The 16066-nt window shown below is 33.5% G+C and overlaps 3 protein-coding genes and 1 pseudogene across 4 annotated transcripts; 1 reads left to right on the forward strand and 3 right to left on the reverse strand.

Moving 5' to 3' along the window:
• The first annotated feature begins 2702 nt into the window (after positions 1-2702).
• On the forward strand, positions 2703-5345 carry LOC143551626 (putative mitochondrial-processing peptidase subunit beta, mitochondrial; annotated as a pseudogene). The gene is made up of 8 exons (XR_013138535.1): positions 2703-2942; positions 3755-4051; positions 4124-4269; positions 4472-4571; positions 4632-4731; positions 4796-4864; positions 4998-5105; positions 5211-5345. The product of XR_013138535.1 is annotated as a putative mitochondrial-processing peptidase subunit beta, mitochondrial (transcript).
• Positions 5346-6591: 1246 nt separating this feature from the next.
• On the reverse strand, positions 6592-8514 carry LOC143551616 (putative hydrolase C777.06c). The gene is made up of 11 exons (XM_077042011.1): positions 8420-8514; positions 8209-8322; positions 8100-8140; positions 7949-8004; positions 7787-7863; positions 7586-7705; positions 7339-7415; positions 7148-7211; positions 7028-7078; positions 6889-6937; positions 6592-6772 (listed from the first exon to the last, which is right to left on the reverse strand). Exons 1-11 carry the CDS (start codon positions 8486-8488, stop codon positions 6654-6656), a joined length of 837 nt encoding a protein of 278 aa, XP_076898126.1. The 5' UTR covers positions 8489-8514; the 3' UTR covers positions 6592-6653.
• Positions 8515-9718: 1204 nt separating this feature from the next.
• LOC143551627 (uncharacterized) lies at positions 9719-10252 on the reverse strand. Its single transcript, XM_077042019.1, has one exon. The coding sequence runs from the start codon at positions 10250-10252 to the stop codon at positions 9719-9721; it is 534 nt and encodes a 177-aa protein (XP_076898134.1).
• A 180-nt stretch (positions 10253-10432) lies between these two features.
• Positions 10433-15716, reverse strand: LOC143551628 (uncharacterized). Its single transcript, XM_077042020.1, has 11 exons — positions 15647-15716; positions 15536-15574; positions 15361-15452; positions 14810-14882; positions 14429-14707; positions 14074-14319; positions 13567-14005; positions 12534-13363; positions 11817-12424; positions 11211-11592; positions 10433-11031 (listed from the first exon to the last, which is right to left on the reverse strand). Exons 1-11 carry the CDS (start codon positions 15714-15716, stop codon positions 10433-10435), a joined length of 3657 nt encoding a protein of 1218 aa, XP_076898135.1.
• Positions 15717-16066: the final 350 nt, after the last annotated feature.

The following is a 16066-nucleotide window of genomic DNA, read 5'->3' on the forward strand; positions in this document are numbered from 1 at the left end:
AAAAAACAAACATAACCATAATCAACCAATCAGAAAATGCAAATAAGCTTTTCATATTTGGCTTATCTGATTGGTTAGTTTTGGATGTGTTTACTTCTTAACGGCCTATAAGTTAATGTCTATTTTGGCTTTAAAGGTGGTCAACATGTCTATTATGGTGTTCACAATTAACACTACGTGCATATCAAATTATGCCCGCCGCAATTTAACCCCATAATTGAAAATTTTATGCACCAAGATGTTGCCTTTGACTTTTTGGTCAAACTGTACCTATAACTATTTTTGAATTAAAGGTCCCGAGCCTACAAATTTGCATATAAAATAGGTTTGGGTTAACATGTATCTAAAACTATGGATTCGGGCTGACATGTATCTATGAATATGGATTCGGGTTGGGTTGCCCTATATATAAAATAGGCTTGGGTTGGCTTGTATATAAAACAGGTTTGAGATACACACAGTTTTGATATATATATTTGTAATGTTTTCTATATATTAAAAAAACAATTTATATCACTCATTTACTACACCGACATACGCGTTTTCGATTTTTTACACACACAGGAACTGGATCCCGTTTCGATCAAACAAAACTGCAAAATGGTTTGAAGGGGAAGCGTTTGAGTTTGAGGCTGGTTTGCAAAACTGAAAGGATTGGTTTGAGTGCGCATTATTGTAATTAACTCATAGTCTATTCTAACTATGTGTAGGATAACAGTATGCCAAAACTAATAATCGTTTGCTTAATATTAAATAATTTAAAATAAGAGAGATGGTATAAATGAGAAAAAGTCTTTGATCAAATGACATTCAACAGTAAACCGAAAAACATGTGCACATGCAGTAGATTTTGATACTTACAGTTTAGTCCTTAAACAGGTAACCACATTCGTATTTGAAGCCAAAGAAACTCCACCTAGTTACATGTGTGGGTAGTAAATTCTGCTACTTACTATGTAAACACAAAAAAATAAAATTAAAAGCACACTAATATAATATAAACAAAAAAACCATAACCTAGTTACCTCGCATTCAACATCAAGAGTGAATTTAGAAAACGTTGGTCGTTATTGACGTCCTACGAATCCATGGTTCGTACACCTTGATTCTGCCCCGGAACCATAACTATTGAACCTGTTGTCTCAATCTGTTTTGGTTACAACACTGTTCAGAAATATATTCAGTTAAAGTCATCTACATAAACATAAATGTTGTTGGATGCATACCGCGTATAGACCTTTAAAACCCTCCTAGGAAACAATAAGTCGGACCGCATCAGGAGCTAAAGCAAATTGACGAGTCTGCACTCTTTGTTTGACAACCTAATTTGCCAAATTAAATTTAGAAAAATATAAGCATACCCATTTGTATAAAAAGGAGTCAATATTTGTTGTAGTGTATTGATCACGGGTCAAAAGTCACATCAAAATACCAACTACCTACAAGAGACCTAGGGGTGTTTGGAAACTGTTGAAATGACTTAACCGTCCGAACCAAAACAAGCTGGCCGGTTTGAGCAGATAGTTCTATTAATGGCCTAGTTTTTCGAGTTTTTGCAGTTTAACACTTCGGTTTAAAGTGAAACTTGGAATAAGGTGTATAATCTAAACGACCGTTGACCTTTATTATTTGTATATTTTGACTTCCTATTTTAACCAGCCGTGTAAACATGGAAACGACCATGTATATGTATCATAATTATGAACCATCCTTGTCATTCTAATTATTTTAGTAGAAACCAGCAATGAAAACTAAAGAAAAAATGGTTCAAACCACCAAACAGAGCTGTTAACCTGCGAAAAGGTAAAACCAGCCGCTCAGGTCGACCAACCCAGGCCAATCCGAGTGGCTGGTTTGTTGTTTCCCGGAACTGTATTGAGTGATTTGACTTGAGGTTGACTTTTCATGATTGTTTGACTATACGTTGGTTGAGGTTGGCCATTCGTTTTCGTTTCGCTTAAGTTTTATAAGTTTTTTATGTATAAATTTGATTAAAATTTTATATTATCATGATAGTAATATGTTGTTTTGTTAATAGATTTAAAAGCATTTAAATACACTCTGGCTCAATTTCAACTTGCTCAACTTCAAAAACTTTTTAAAGGTTACCCATTTACTGCTGACGGTAATGTCTGCATTCTTGGGCCGTGGTAAATTGGCAACCAAAGCCAAATTAGCCACGAATCCAGACATTACTAAACGGGTCAGAAAATACCAACTACAAGGTTAGTACCCGTCTACAAATCCAGGCAGCATGGTGTAGTTAACCGGGTCAAACTTTGACTTTTGTCATTCCAAGTGTTCTTGTTGCTTTGTAGGTCAATTTGATAACATTTCTTACAAAGCTGAGTTGTTCGGGTCAAACCAACCACGCTGCATACTCAGGCTGTGAAAAAATATGATAATTTAATGAGCAAAACAAGTCGAGACAATCGGGTTGGAATTAGCAAAGTTGCAGCATAAATTCGACGAGTCTAGTTTTGTTTTATGAATAGTGCAGAGTGAACCAAAAACAAAACTTAAAAAATGATTTAAAAGCAAAATAAAATAAGAGGGGAAATACCTTGAATCACACAAACGATGACAATATTGAAATATTGCATGTTAATTAATTTAACTGAATATGTTGAGAATGAAATAGCGTACAAACCACACATGCCCAAATCTCAGAATTAGGATTAGGAAATAGCTTTGTCTGCAACATGGAGACACGACTGACGACTCTTCCTAACGGTCTCCGTGTTGTCACCGAGCCCAGTACTACGGCTAGCGTTGCGGTGTGCGTTGATGCCGGGTCAATAATAATATGATTCATGGGCATACCTCCAAAGAGCACACTGCTTATTACTCTCAAGGCGCTGGATACTCTATCGGATGCATTGCAGAATCCCACTTTTCATCAGGAGCGTCATTCCATTCTTCGTCACATGGAAGAACAAAAGGTTTGTTTTATTATTATTATTATTATTATTATTATTATTATTATTATTTATCAAGTTGTATTATTTTTTTAAGCCTATGAAGTTTATAGTTGAATACTTTATTTTCCTATCTTTGATGAGAAGGGACAAATTCAGGAAAACCGAAAATCAAATTCAATTTGGTTATAACCGAAAACCGAATTCAGAATTCAGTTTTCGGATCGATTTGCTGATGTGGTTTTATTTGAATGCGATTTGTTCAAGTTTTTGGTTTAACTGAATTAATCAATTAAAATTGGACTGTATTAATTATTTTATATATTAGTCATGCTTTATTTATCGTCCATATCCATACTCCGTATTCCATATCAGCTCCAGAGACCAAAATACTAAATCTCATCAGGATTATAAGACTATTCGTCATTTTGGATATTTTATTATGTTGGACTTTTCCGCCTTGTATGGCTTGTTTATGGTAATATGTTTAAGACAATTTAACTGGCTGGATGTTTTTTATGGCCTTTAACTTTTGGTTTTAAGACATATATGCTGTCTTTGTTTGAATATTTTTTATGTTCTACGGACTCCTAACGGCTGTCCAAAACACAAACGTAAAGTAAATATAGGCAAAGTTAGTTTGAATCAGTTTGTTGGTTTTAAACGAAACCGAACCAAATTGAATTAGGATCAATTACGGTTTGAATATTACCTTTCTGAATTAAGTTAGGTTCGATTTTTTATTACAGGTAAAAAATCTTATAACCGAGTGAATCAAATCGAATAAATCGTTAACCAAATGAATAAATCGTATACTAAATGCTGGTTGGTTTCAGGGGATTGAACAAGTAATGCTAGATCATCTGCATGCTGCTGCATTCCGAGGCAGTCCCCTCGGTAGGCCGATTCTTGGACCTGCAGAAAACATCAAGAAGATCACAAAGAAAGATATTCAAGACTACTTTTCAACACACTATGCACCCCACAGAATGGTGATATCAGCCTGCGGACCCGCAGTTAAGCATGAGGATGTTGTTGAGCAGGTCAAGAAGTTGTTCACAAAACTACCTCTTAATCCTGTTACTACATCACAGTTACTGGAAGAACAACCTGCACTATTCACTGGCTCTGAGGTAGGATTTCATTTTATTTTATTTTTTGTATTTTTTTTTTTCTAATTCTTACTTAATTATAATAACAACCAGATTCGTATGAGGGATGATGATTCTCCTCTTGCTCATTTTGCTGTTGCTTTCAAAGGAGCATCATGGACTGATCCAGATTTTGTAGTTTTAATGCTCATGCAAGCTATGCTTGGATCATGGAACAAAACCGCCGAACATAATGCAAGGTTCGTTGCTATTGTTATTGTTATTGTGTGTGTGTGTGTGTATATATATCGGTTGAGTTCCTTTCAGAACTCCAAAAGAACTCTTAAAAACCGACCACTGTTTTAAACTTTTTCTTTATATATATTAATACTATCTGAGTAAATTTATCAATTTTTTATGCATAAGTTTTTGTGAATCATGAGTTTACACATACTATGACAGTAAACTGGCAATGTATATTGGTGAGATGGCTGAGAGCATGATGGCTTTCAGCACCAGCTATAAAGACGCTGGACTATTTGGTGTCTATGGTGTTACTATGGTGAGTTTAGGCTGATAAAATTTATATTATATCTGATTACTGATTGCTAGCTTAATGCAGCCTAATCACTTGGAGAATGGGTTGTAGAATAATGGAAGAGATATGCTGCAGCCTATATCACCGGGTTGAAGATGATGATATTATTCTTGCTCAAAATCAGGTACTTCTGTTATACCTTGACAAAGCAGATCATATTATCATTTATTTAATAACAATCTTCGCAGCTTAAATCTTCACTGTTTCTTAACACACATGGAACCAGCACTGCCGCTGCTGAAGACATTGGACGACAGGTACACCGGATACTTAATTATAACCAAACGCTACATGCAACTTGTTTGAAATAATAAATACGCAATGTAGAATCTTTTTAGTAATTATTTTTATGTATAAATGTAATTACAAAGTAGACGTCTTTCGTTGCAGTTTATTACATACGGGCGTAGAATCCCAATTGCCGAGTTATTTTCCAGAATCGATGCAGTTGATGTTGCTGCCTTCCAACGTGTCGCTCTCAGATTTATATTTGACCAGGTAATGCCTCACCTATTAAACATGGTATTAATTAATGAAGCATCCTTAATGTGTTAAGCGGATAAAATGGATATCATAACTTACATATTCAAGATTTGATTGCAGGACATAGCAGTTGTAGCATCCGGACCTATCAAGCCGTTGCCAGACTACAACCTTTTCCGTTCTCACACTTATACCACGCATACATTCTTCAAAACCATTATTTGTAGTTGGAAAGGGGCGGTGAGTCGTGACTGACCAAGAAGTATCTTGAGAGCCCTATAAATCGTTGGAAATAACTATATATAATTTTGTTTTAAAACATAATCCTACGAAACACATGGTGTAAAAGCAAGAAATGCACTTTTGTGATTCTGGCAGATGAAAATGGATTATCTAGGAATCTTAAAGCTAACATAAAGATGCAGGTGTTTATAAATTATTATACTAGAAACACGCTTTTATCCTTCTATAAAGCTTAAATATGATATTCGAATAAAAGTATATAAAGTTGTTTAAAAGGAAGACTAATAAACATCAATTGTTTTATTGACAAAAGGACAAGATAACAAATTAACGAAAAATGTAAGTTTAAATACGTTTTGAACGAAAAAAAAAAAGACACCACTTGATAACGATGATAATTTTTACAAAAATATGTGGAACGTGAAGATAATAATTATTTTTACAAGTAAACGACCATAATGATATTTATATAGTCGGTTCATAAACTTATTAACAAAAATATAACTATACTATATCTTGTTAAAATATAGGTCTTGACACTAAGAAATATGATCTAGAATAAATATATAATTTTAATATGTATTTATTTATTTATTAATTACTCGAATGAACGAGTCGTGTGCATTAAGGCAACCGAAAAATAAGTAAGAAGTAAGAAACCACTAGTTAATAAGAAGTATATTCTTAAAAGCAGAAAAAATTTATCAACAAGTCATCCCAAAATAAAACGAAAAGATAAGTTGGGTGAAAGCGATTAGTATAAACTGACTTGCGAGCCGATGACTAGCACTAACTGACTTTACGCGTTTAAGACGCGAATAGCTACGAGAAATCGAACTTAAATGAATTTCCTAGCCGACTGAATCTGAGCTCACCATGTGAGTTCTTGGCCCCTTTTTACTCTTTACTGTTTTATAACTACAGGGGGAAACATACTCAACTATTTTATGCGATAATGAGGAAACAAGGTACAAACCTTTATGCGAACTTGAGTAGACGCGTGCAGTGCCTAAAGTCCCGAGGCATGTATACTATAACCATATTCAAACCCATGTTGATCACGTCAGTCGACTAATAGAATCCGTAAATTTAGCAGCTCTACAGGTCGTATAAACCCATACAAGCTGTATAAAACCATACGGGCCGTAACGAAAGAATTTATTAAAAATATGATGGCATAATAAGACCTCAAAGAATTACAAGGCTGCCATCAAATTATCAGGCATCTGCATGTGACCCAAAACCATAACTCCAGAAGTGATCTAAAACAACTGAGATTTCTATAAATGTATACAAATGATCAATTTAATGTTTCAAAATTTATAAATTTATCGGAACACGAAGCCCGTCATAACTGAGTTGCACATCAAGACCTTCGGTTTCCTTTAACTTCAAGAGTCCTTCATTCACTTTCTCATGATCCATCAAATGCATCATACCTTCATTAATCACAAAAAAATAATAATAATAAAATATATATATATATATATTGACTTCAAAATTGATGCAGATATTAACAGTTAACATAAAGAAATATTGATATAAACGGATATACCTGTAAAAAGGGTTCTTTTAGGCTTGATTTTTCTAACTTCTTCCAAAGCCTGGAATTAAAACCGACTTTAGAAATTAGAAGTGATATGATTACAAAATGACGATGAAAACACTGAAGAAAATTTTAGAAAATATAAAACCTTTGGGAGTCCAAAGTGTGTTGAAGATGATCGATCTGGCCTTAACGCATCCTGAAAACACACGATAATAATATATCATGACTAGAAGTCGATATTTCATATGTGAAAATGGATTATTACCATTATAAGGATTTCACAGTCTCTTAAAAGGGGATAAATCTCATCAGGTATTTCACTAACATCACTGCAACAAATGGAAAAAAATATGTATTCAAATGCAGGATGCTTTAAATACAACTGTGTATATGTGAGTGTTCTTGGATAACCAAAGTTTTATATACTTTTTAAAATTAATATGATACTACTATTACCTGATGTAGCAAACGTCGCCAAAGCGGAAGCCAAGTGAACGGTAATTAAGACCATGCCACACGGGTAGTGGAGTAAACTGACAACACAACACATAAATGACCGCATCAGAATAAGGTACCATAAACGAAACATAAAAACCCTAAAAGCAAAACCTTTTTATGCATATTCTACTAAAATGGTGTAGGCAACGGGAAAAAAAAGCAATATTAAAATTTTCTTCAATATTATTAGAAGGTGAAATCGAACCTTAAGATCATGTACAATGAATGGTTTTTCATGTATGATATCAAATTGCAACTCTGAGACTGCAGCTCCAGGTGTGACAACACTCGTGTCTACTAAATAATAATGTGTTTTTTTCATCACCTGCAATTATTTTACAAAACACCAACTTATTGTCATTATTTATATAATAAGCTTATTATTGAAAATCCACTAACGTTTCACCTCAAAATCACGCTTGGCTACATAAATTGGAATATGCGGTTGGACATTATTTGTCCAGTCACGAAGGTCATCCAAACCTAAAATGTATATCAACCAGTTTCAGTTGTAATAATAACTAATATAATGATGTAAAACTAACACAAAAAAGCTTAATAATGAGACCTCCGATTGCATCAGCATGAGAATGAGTTATCACAACCGCGTCTAGTGTTCTTATCCTGAAAAAGGTAAAATTTAAGAGGTCAAAAGGTATTCAGTATTCTTATAGCAAAAATATGTAAGAAAACGAGTGACAGCATTATTGCGTTATTACCCGTAAGTAGGAAACCAACGAAGGGCACTTTGGTAAAAGAACCTGTAAGATGGAAAAAAATGAAATGGAGTAAAACGCGTAATAACAAAATGAGAGCATTTTTTACATTCTTGCCAGCATCTATAAGAATGTTGCATACACCAGAAGGTTTTGGAACACGAATAAGGATGCTCGTATTAAGTCTCCTGTTCTTATTTCCCGGTTCCATGGCTTTTGTGCAGACCTGAAAAGCCAATGAGAGAGAAAACAAAAAATCAAACAAATATATATTTAAGATCCCATTTGTTCTTTTAAACGAGTTTATTTAGTTTAACGATTACCGGGCATTTCTTTAAGGGGTCGGTAAGACAGCTCACTCGTGGAATTCCTTCACTGGTTCCTGTCCCCATAAATATGATTTCGGGCTGCTCGATAGATACTTTTTGTACACATTCAACAAAATTAATAATTTTACACACTATCAAACAGTTTTATCAAAACACAATAAGCAGATTGATTGTTCAACTAGCAACTACCAATTTAAACACGATCACACAATTCATATATAAATAGGGCTGTAAACAAGCCGAACGTTGAGGCCGGAAGTTTGTTTGTTAAATTAATGAACGAACATGAACAAGGATTATCTGAATGTTCAATTATTAATTTTTGTTTGTTCATAATATTTTTTAATGAATTTATTAACTATAAAACAAAAACATACATGAGTATTATGAGCAGACCATTAAAAGCAAATAAAACTTACTAGAAATCGAGCTTCGAGGTGCAGCTGAAACAATGGGAGGGGTGAATTGAGTTCCATAATATCTATTATATCTAGGGTTTCGGTTTGTCTGGCGAGCTAAACGGGTCAGGGTAGACGGAAATGGGCCATGTGTTAACATCATTCCAACACGAATAACAAAGAAAGTAAAACTTGTGATTTTTGACTTACTTTTGGTTGCTTATCTTTTCTTCTCTCTCTCTTTTATAAGTTTGTTTTATTATTATACTAAGTTAGTTGCCCGGTTTAAGAAATTTTATTTTATAATTCTAAAAACATTTGAAATATTTGAAGAAACAATGTGGTATTAAATATTAAAGGTAGAAGCATATGTTTAATTTACTAACACATTAATCTTAAATATTATATGGTTGGACACAATATAAATGGTAACATAAATGATAGATTTATTCATGTAAAGTGAAAAAAGACACAAAAACTGATAAATTGTTGAAACTAAGGAAGAAAGTAAGTTACAATCAAATTTGAAAAAGTGAAACATAAATTACAAATCTCGAAATATCTCTTTGTAAACAACATTAGATGTCTTATTTGTAAGTTTGCCATCTGCGTCGAATATTAATAATTTGACTCCGTCTCTACTCTTCACTCTTGATAGTGCCACATACAACTGTCCATGGCTGAAAACCGGATGCTTTAAATACAAACCAACTTTTGATAGTGACTGTCCTTGGCTTTTGTTGATCGTCATTGCACAACATACTGAAATTGGAAATTGTCTTCTCTAAAACTTGAAAGGAATCTTGTTATCTGTAGGTATCATATTTACTCTGTGAATATATGTGCGAGTACCAATATTACCTCCAGATATTATTTCAGCTACTACGACATGTTTTTAAAGAGATATGACTCGCAGCCTAGTACCATTACACAAACCAATTTGATGGTCAATGTTTCGGAGTAACATAACAGGAACACCCACCTTTAAGACCAATCTATGATTTGGCAATCCGGAAATTTTAAGATCGTTTAACACGTCGGGCGAGTATAAATTTGCTTGCAACGGATCAACGAAGTCTTCTGTTGGACAGATACTATCTGAGCTAAGGTACTCCTTTTCATCTCTGGGAAAAAGTGAGATCAATCGATCATTAATGTCTTGGACATCTTCATTGGTAGGTGCAAGTATTGCTCTTTCACGAAAGAATTCAATATTTTTGATATTTTGTAGAATTGAAGGATAAACAAAATCAATTAAACTTTGAATCGGATCATACGAGTCATTGATCAAAAGATCATGAGGTATGTCTATTGTTGCTTCACCATCATTTGAACCACCGACATTTCCCTCGCCTATATCCAACAGCCATTTAGCAAACTGGTTTGTCTGCTCAATATCATATGCTTGAGCTCCGATGGTTAACCGCATGTTTTTTGTTAACCTAAGAAGTTTGCATTTACCCCAAATATAGGAAGAACATAAAGATGCATTCACAATCTGTTGTCTGCTTCCGTTTGTAATAACAGGAAGAACTTGCCTAAAATCACCACCAAAAACAATAACTTTACCTCCAAATGGGATTCCCGAATTGATAGAAGTATTAGGAGTTTATACGTCCATCATTGTTCTATCAAGAGCTTCAAATGCATGTTTATGTATCATTGGGGCTTCATCCCATATAATCAATTTTGTTTCCTTTAGTAAATGCGCATCATCACTTCCTGGTTTTATGCTGCAAGTTGAGTCCTCGTTAAGATTTATAGGAATATGAAATCTGGAGTGTGCTGTTCTACCTTCTGACAACATCAATGATGCAATACCACTTGAAGCAACATTCAATACAATTTGACCTTTAGATCGTATTGCCACAGATAATGTCTTCCACAAAAATGTCTTTCCTGTTCCACCATAGCCGTAAAGAAAAAATACACCTCCTTTGTTAGCTTCAACTGCGTTCATGATTTCGTCAAACACTTTTCGTTGTTCATCTGTTAATGAACTTATAAGGCTGTGAGACTCATTTTGTAAAGTGATTGTGTCATAAGAGAGTTCGTCAACAATTAAACGATTGTTTGAAGAAGCTATAGAATCGTGATCAGGATACGGCATAGTTTGAAATCTACGTAGGCTTGAGTTATTTCGAAGTAGGTACTTCTCAATCTCACACAAAGTTAAGTTCTTAATTTGAGTTTCTGGAAGTGATAAATCTGCAAAATTGTATTAATAAAATATAAACAGTATTATATGAAGTACGTATATGAACAAAACATAAAAACGAAAAACCAAATTCATTAAGGATGGTAAAAATTGAAAATTTATAATTAATCTTCATTTGAAAGTATAATATGGTTCATATATTTTAGTACTGAATAACGAATTGGAGTACCTGGAATATTCAATATTCTTTGTTGTGTGTAAATAATGCCATCTGATAGATATTCCCATGTTTTTTCCCACACAAAATCAGGTCTAGAAAGAGAGCTGGACAATAACATTGATCCAAATAAAGCACGAAGATAATAACCAGAACCGGATGCACTCGCCTCCTTAATTGCTTCGATATATTCCATGTCATCATCGAGTAGTCCACGTGCATAGCAAGCATCTCTAAATGTAGGATATGTCTGGCCATCTACCGTTCGAATATCATCAAAAGATTTTGGTCCTTTGACTTTGTTTAGAAGAATTCTTAAGAAATACGCCTCACCGAGAGACGGAGAAACTTGATGAATTCTTCCAATTGAAAAACCCTGCTTTCGTCGTTCCCACTTTCGTTAAGTTTCCAAACAAACTTAGTAGGAAATTCAACATAAGTAAGGTTTCGTGCTTCGTCATTAATTTGGTTACACAACATCCAAGCTGAAAACATTGATGAAGAAACTGATGGTTTGTTAAGGACATCATCAATATCATCATCGGGCCCGTACGTAACCTGTTGTTGACCAGGGAGATGGAAAGGAAGCCTAATTACTGAAGGCTAGTTGTAATGTACTTCAAATGCAAATATCCTCCATGCTGCTTCACACGCAGAAAGGTATCGACAATCATAATATTCTCTAATTTCATCTCTTGCTTTATCTTGATCATCTTGATTGTCAGCGTCTACAACAGCAACTGTAGCCCTGTCAGGACCTTTGTTAATGTATTTGAATAAATACTTTATGGATGCAGCCTGATTACACCACTCAACGTTAATATGTGCTTGATATCTTTTCAGAAGCGTTTTATTATATGGCACGACACTTCTGTTGTCTAAGTCCACAGCAGACTTTTTAACTGTGCATCCAGAATCTCTTCTTCTGTATATAGGATAACCATTTGAATCAATAGAATTGTGAGGTGTAAACTTTTTAGGGAACTTTTTAGAACACCTTCTATTAATCATGCATGAACAGTTCATGTTATCATAACCACAAGGACCATGCATCATGAATTCACTCACAAGGGAATATAATTCATGATCTTCCTTCTTGTCTGGAATCTCGGCCGAAATAAACGGGTCAATATGATCAACGGTAGGAAGCTTGTGATCAGCATGCATGAATAAACATATATGGGCATGAGGCAACCCACGCTTTTGAAACTCTACGGTATAAACAACTACATAAAAAATGAATATTATTAATGTTCGATATAAATTGAAAGTTGCTAAAAAGAAGACTATGTTTAACAAATACTATTATATTAAGTAAATAATAAAGTAAATCACCTGCTTGAACCTTTCCCAGAACTTCGTCTTTTTTTAAGTCTTTGATTATTGCATCAAGCTTAACTTTAAATAATCTACACATGATGTCAGGTCTGTCTTCAGGATTAATGGTGGTACTATTCAGGAATCTTTTAACTTCAGGCCATTTAGGATTGCATGTTATAGTTATGAAAAAATCTGGATATCCATACCACCTACAAATAGCCATGGCATCTAGGTAGTTTTGCATCATGTACCGAGAACCTCCGGTAAAAGATGAAGGTAATATCACACGTTGACCAACGCGGGACATGTCTTGGTTTTTGGTGTTTTTTAAGTTATGAATATTCTCATATGACTCACATCTAAGAACCTTTTGTTTTTTACGTATGTAGTTGAGTTTTTCGGTTTCAATCATTGTGTATATATCAACTAACTGTTGTTGAAAAAGTCTTCTTCCATTCAGAGGCAATGAGAAAATATTTGGCCTATCTTGAATTATGTACGCAAAAAATTCTCTCATGGTGTAGTTTGGCCGTTTACTTTTTTGTAAGCTTCTAAAATCTCTATGAGGGATGTCAACCCTGTAACAATCATCACCGTAAATATAGAAAAGTGGATATTGAAGAGGAACGTATGAAGGATGCAATTCACTTATATGCTTTAGACTTCCCGTTTTAGTTTCAACAATAATGTCTCGAGGCTCAATATTACCAATATCACCAACAATCAGCGCAGCAACTTCAGAAGAACTCGGCAAGTTGTATGTTCTTCCATCTTGTTGTCTTCTTCCAATAAGACGCAACTTAAGGTTAGCATGAGGATTTTCTTGAAAACGATCTCTTGCCATCCTATAAGATTTCACCAGCTCATTATGAGAATCTAACATACGCTGTAGATCCTTTATTATCTCAAGATCTAGCAAGTTGGAACCTCTTGTAGATTGTTTTTTTGATTGACTGGTAGGAATAAGAATATTCGTTTGTCATTATTTAAAAAAAATGACATAAGGTCAAATGTGTAAAAATAGTGAATTAATTGAGTTAATACATACCTAAATAAGCATTGTCTATTTGAGACTTCATTTTCCGTGTCATATATGTATACTTGCGAAAACTTTGGTTTTGATCCATTCTCTGGCAAAAGACTTCCAATAGAATGATAATTCTGACTGCTAATCCTAAACACGAATGGAGCGTTACCTCTATTAATGGAGGAATCAACCTTTCCGCCCATTGATGTAAACGCGAACATAGAATTGTAGCGTCTAATGTTCTTTAAGAAAAACTTGCTTTTAGGACCAACATTGCTAAATAGATCTTTGTAAGCTGGCGGAGCATCTTTAAATTCAGGTAGCTCGACCTTACCGTAACCACAACATAGGAAATAAGTTGTTTTTCCTTCTTTTTTTTTTCCTATTCCACCCTCATTTTTCCACAATTTTGCATGGCATAATTCACATATAAGATTCTGATCACCATGATCCAAGTAATCTGTTAAATTAACTGGTGGTCAAAAAATGTATGTGCATTATTAATTGGAATTGTTGTATTATAAGTACCTGTTGAGATTCCTTTGAATGGGTCTTTAACCAAAACTTCGACATCAACTTCTTCATCTGACGTCAAGTCAAGCATAGGTATAGGATTTGTAATCCGCGAGTTACTTATTAGTTTACGCTTTCCTGATGATAACTTTGTTAAAGAAGTAGATGCACAATTGCTGGATGCCATGATAGGTGAAGAAATATAAACTCGACGAGTATCACATAATGAGGTAGACCTGTTGTTTTTGGAAGTAGATGCCCCTGGGGAAAAATTAAGATTTAAAATATGGTAACATGAGCAAGTTGATAATAATTGATATTATCGTTTATGTTTAAATTATGAAAAATAACCAGTAAACGGGTATCTTACCACTATTGATATCACCTAATGAAGTTGGATTCTTTGTATTTTCATGAAAAGTTTGCAAACTGCTTTGATTTGTAATCATTGTATTTGGTGTCACATTTTCTTTGCCCTGTGTAATTGATGTAGAGTTTATTGATGACGAAAAAGGTTTATTAGACTTTTGGGTGTTAGGAGCAATATTAGATCTCCTGCTATCTAGAAGTAGCTTTCTTGATTTCCTGGCCTCTGAAGCATTTAACTTACGAACGTCGGCTGAAGATATAGCGGTTCTTTGCATGTCCCCTACATAAAGAAAATAATTGTAGAAATGTTGTTCTACACGGACAAATTTAAATTTTCTGAATTACAAAAATGAACGTAATATAATACAAATTGAAAACTTACAATTTGAAGCATGACCGTTGACAGGCGCTTTAGAGGATGATGCTTTTTCAGGGGTGTTGCTTTTAGACATTTCCTTGTATAATAGAGTGCAAATAGAAGTATAAGAAATAGATTTACAAAGTAAAAAACAACTATTTAATGTTATCTATTGATTTTATGATATCGATAAATTAAAATGTTTTTGTAATATGACTTCGTGTTTTAAAATCACATATACAATTTCATTTAGCATTTACAGTTGAAAACTTGAAATTCATGCTAATGACGTAAAGACAAGGAAAATAGTTTGTAGATATTACAAAGTACAAAAGTTTTATATCTAATACGAAACTATAATAATTATGTTATATATATATATGTATATATATTTATATATTAAAAATTAAACTTGTATTTGTGTTTTAAATCTATTGTAGTTAAGGACAGATTGTATATTCTTTTAAAGGTAAAACGTGTATAAATGACTTGAAAAAAATCGATGCTAAAAACTAAACACATTCCCAGTTTAGACGGATTGAAACTTATAGCAGTGGGAGCAAGGAATTATTTACTTGAACAATATTGGATTTATTGATATGTAGATCTACTTTCCTGAATTTTACCGCCTCTGAAGCATTTGCATAACGAACGTTGTTTACATAAGCTATAAAAAATAAAAAAAATAAAATAAACATATTATTAGATGATGAGTTAAGTTTAACATAAGTAACAAATAAATTTATTTACCATTAGAAATGTCAGATAAAGTAGTTCTTTGCATGTCCCCTACAAAAGAAAAGAAAAAAAAAAGATAAAAAGTTGTTGTAAGGGTTATATAATACAAAATGGAAATCTTACCATTTGAAGAATCGCCGGTATGTGACGCTTTAGAGGAAGATGAAATTTGAGGGGTTTTCCTTTTAGCCATGTCCTTGTATATCTATAAGGTGCAAAATAATTAAAGTCAACAGTATGCAGTCAAAGACTTTATATTTAGAGGTGATGGGATTCCATCGTTTGTATTACACGATTGAGCTTAATTAGAATACAAAACCTTAAAAGTTATAAAATCGAAAAAGGATTTATTAGTACTATATTTTTAACAGTTTAGATGGTATTGGTTAATAAATGCCACTAAAAAAGGTATTTATTTAATTCTTATTATTGTTAATTAATCTTTGTTTTGTTATAGCATATGCATGCAATCATACGGAAGCATAAAATCAATAAAAAAGCCTTTTTTTATATAGGTAACATATGGGTATTTTAGTGACATGA

Source organism: Bidens hawaiensis, unplaced genomic scaffold, assembly GCF_021521415.1.
Source record: "Bidens hawaiensis isolate Kalapana, Puna unplaced genomic scaffold, B.hawaiensis_p1.1 tig00016475_1, whole genome shotgun sequence".
NCBI lineage: Eukaryota > Viridiplantae > Streptophyta > Magnoliopsida > Asterales > Asteraceae > Bidens > Bidens hawaiensis.

Bases quoted from the DNA above. Each gene is read 5' to 3' on its own strand.
- LOC143551616 (XM_077042011.1), bottom strand. From the start codon at position 8,488: ATGGGGACAGGAACCAGTGAAGGAATTCCACGAGTGAGCTGTCTTACC. The intron at 7,706-7,786 runs GTGAAACGTTAG...AAATAATTGCAG, and splicing joins TAGCCAAGCGTGATTTTGAG to GTGATGAAAAAAACACATTA. The intron at 7,079-7,147 runs GTAATAATCCAT...GTGTGTTTTCAG, and splicing joins ACTGTGAAATCCTTATAATG to GATGCGTTAAGGCCAGATCG.
- LOC143551627 (XM_077042019.1), bottom strand. From the start codon at position 10,252: ATGCGGTTAACCATCGGAGCTCAAGCATATGATATTGAGCAGACAAAC.
- LOC143551628 (XM_077042020.1), bottom strand. From the start codon at position 15,716: ATGGCTAAAAGGAAAACCCCTCAAATTTCATCTTCCTCTAAAGCGTCA. The intron at 12,425-12,533 runs GTGATTTACTTT...TTTTTTATGTAG, and splicing joins TCTGGGAAAGGTTCAAGCAG to TTGTTTATACCGTAGAGTTT. The intron at 11,593-11,816 runs GTACATTACAAC...ACTTAACGAAAG, and splicing joins GGAGGATATTTGCATTTGAA to TGGGAACGACGAAAGCAGGG.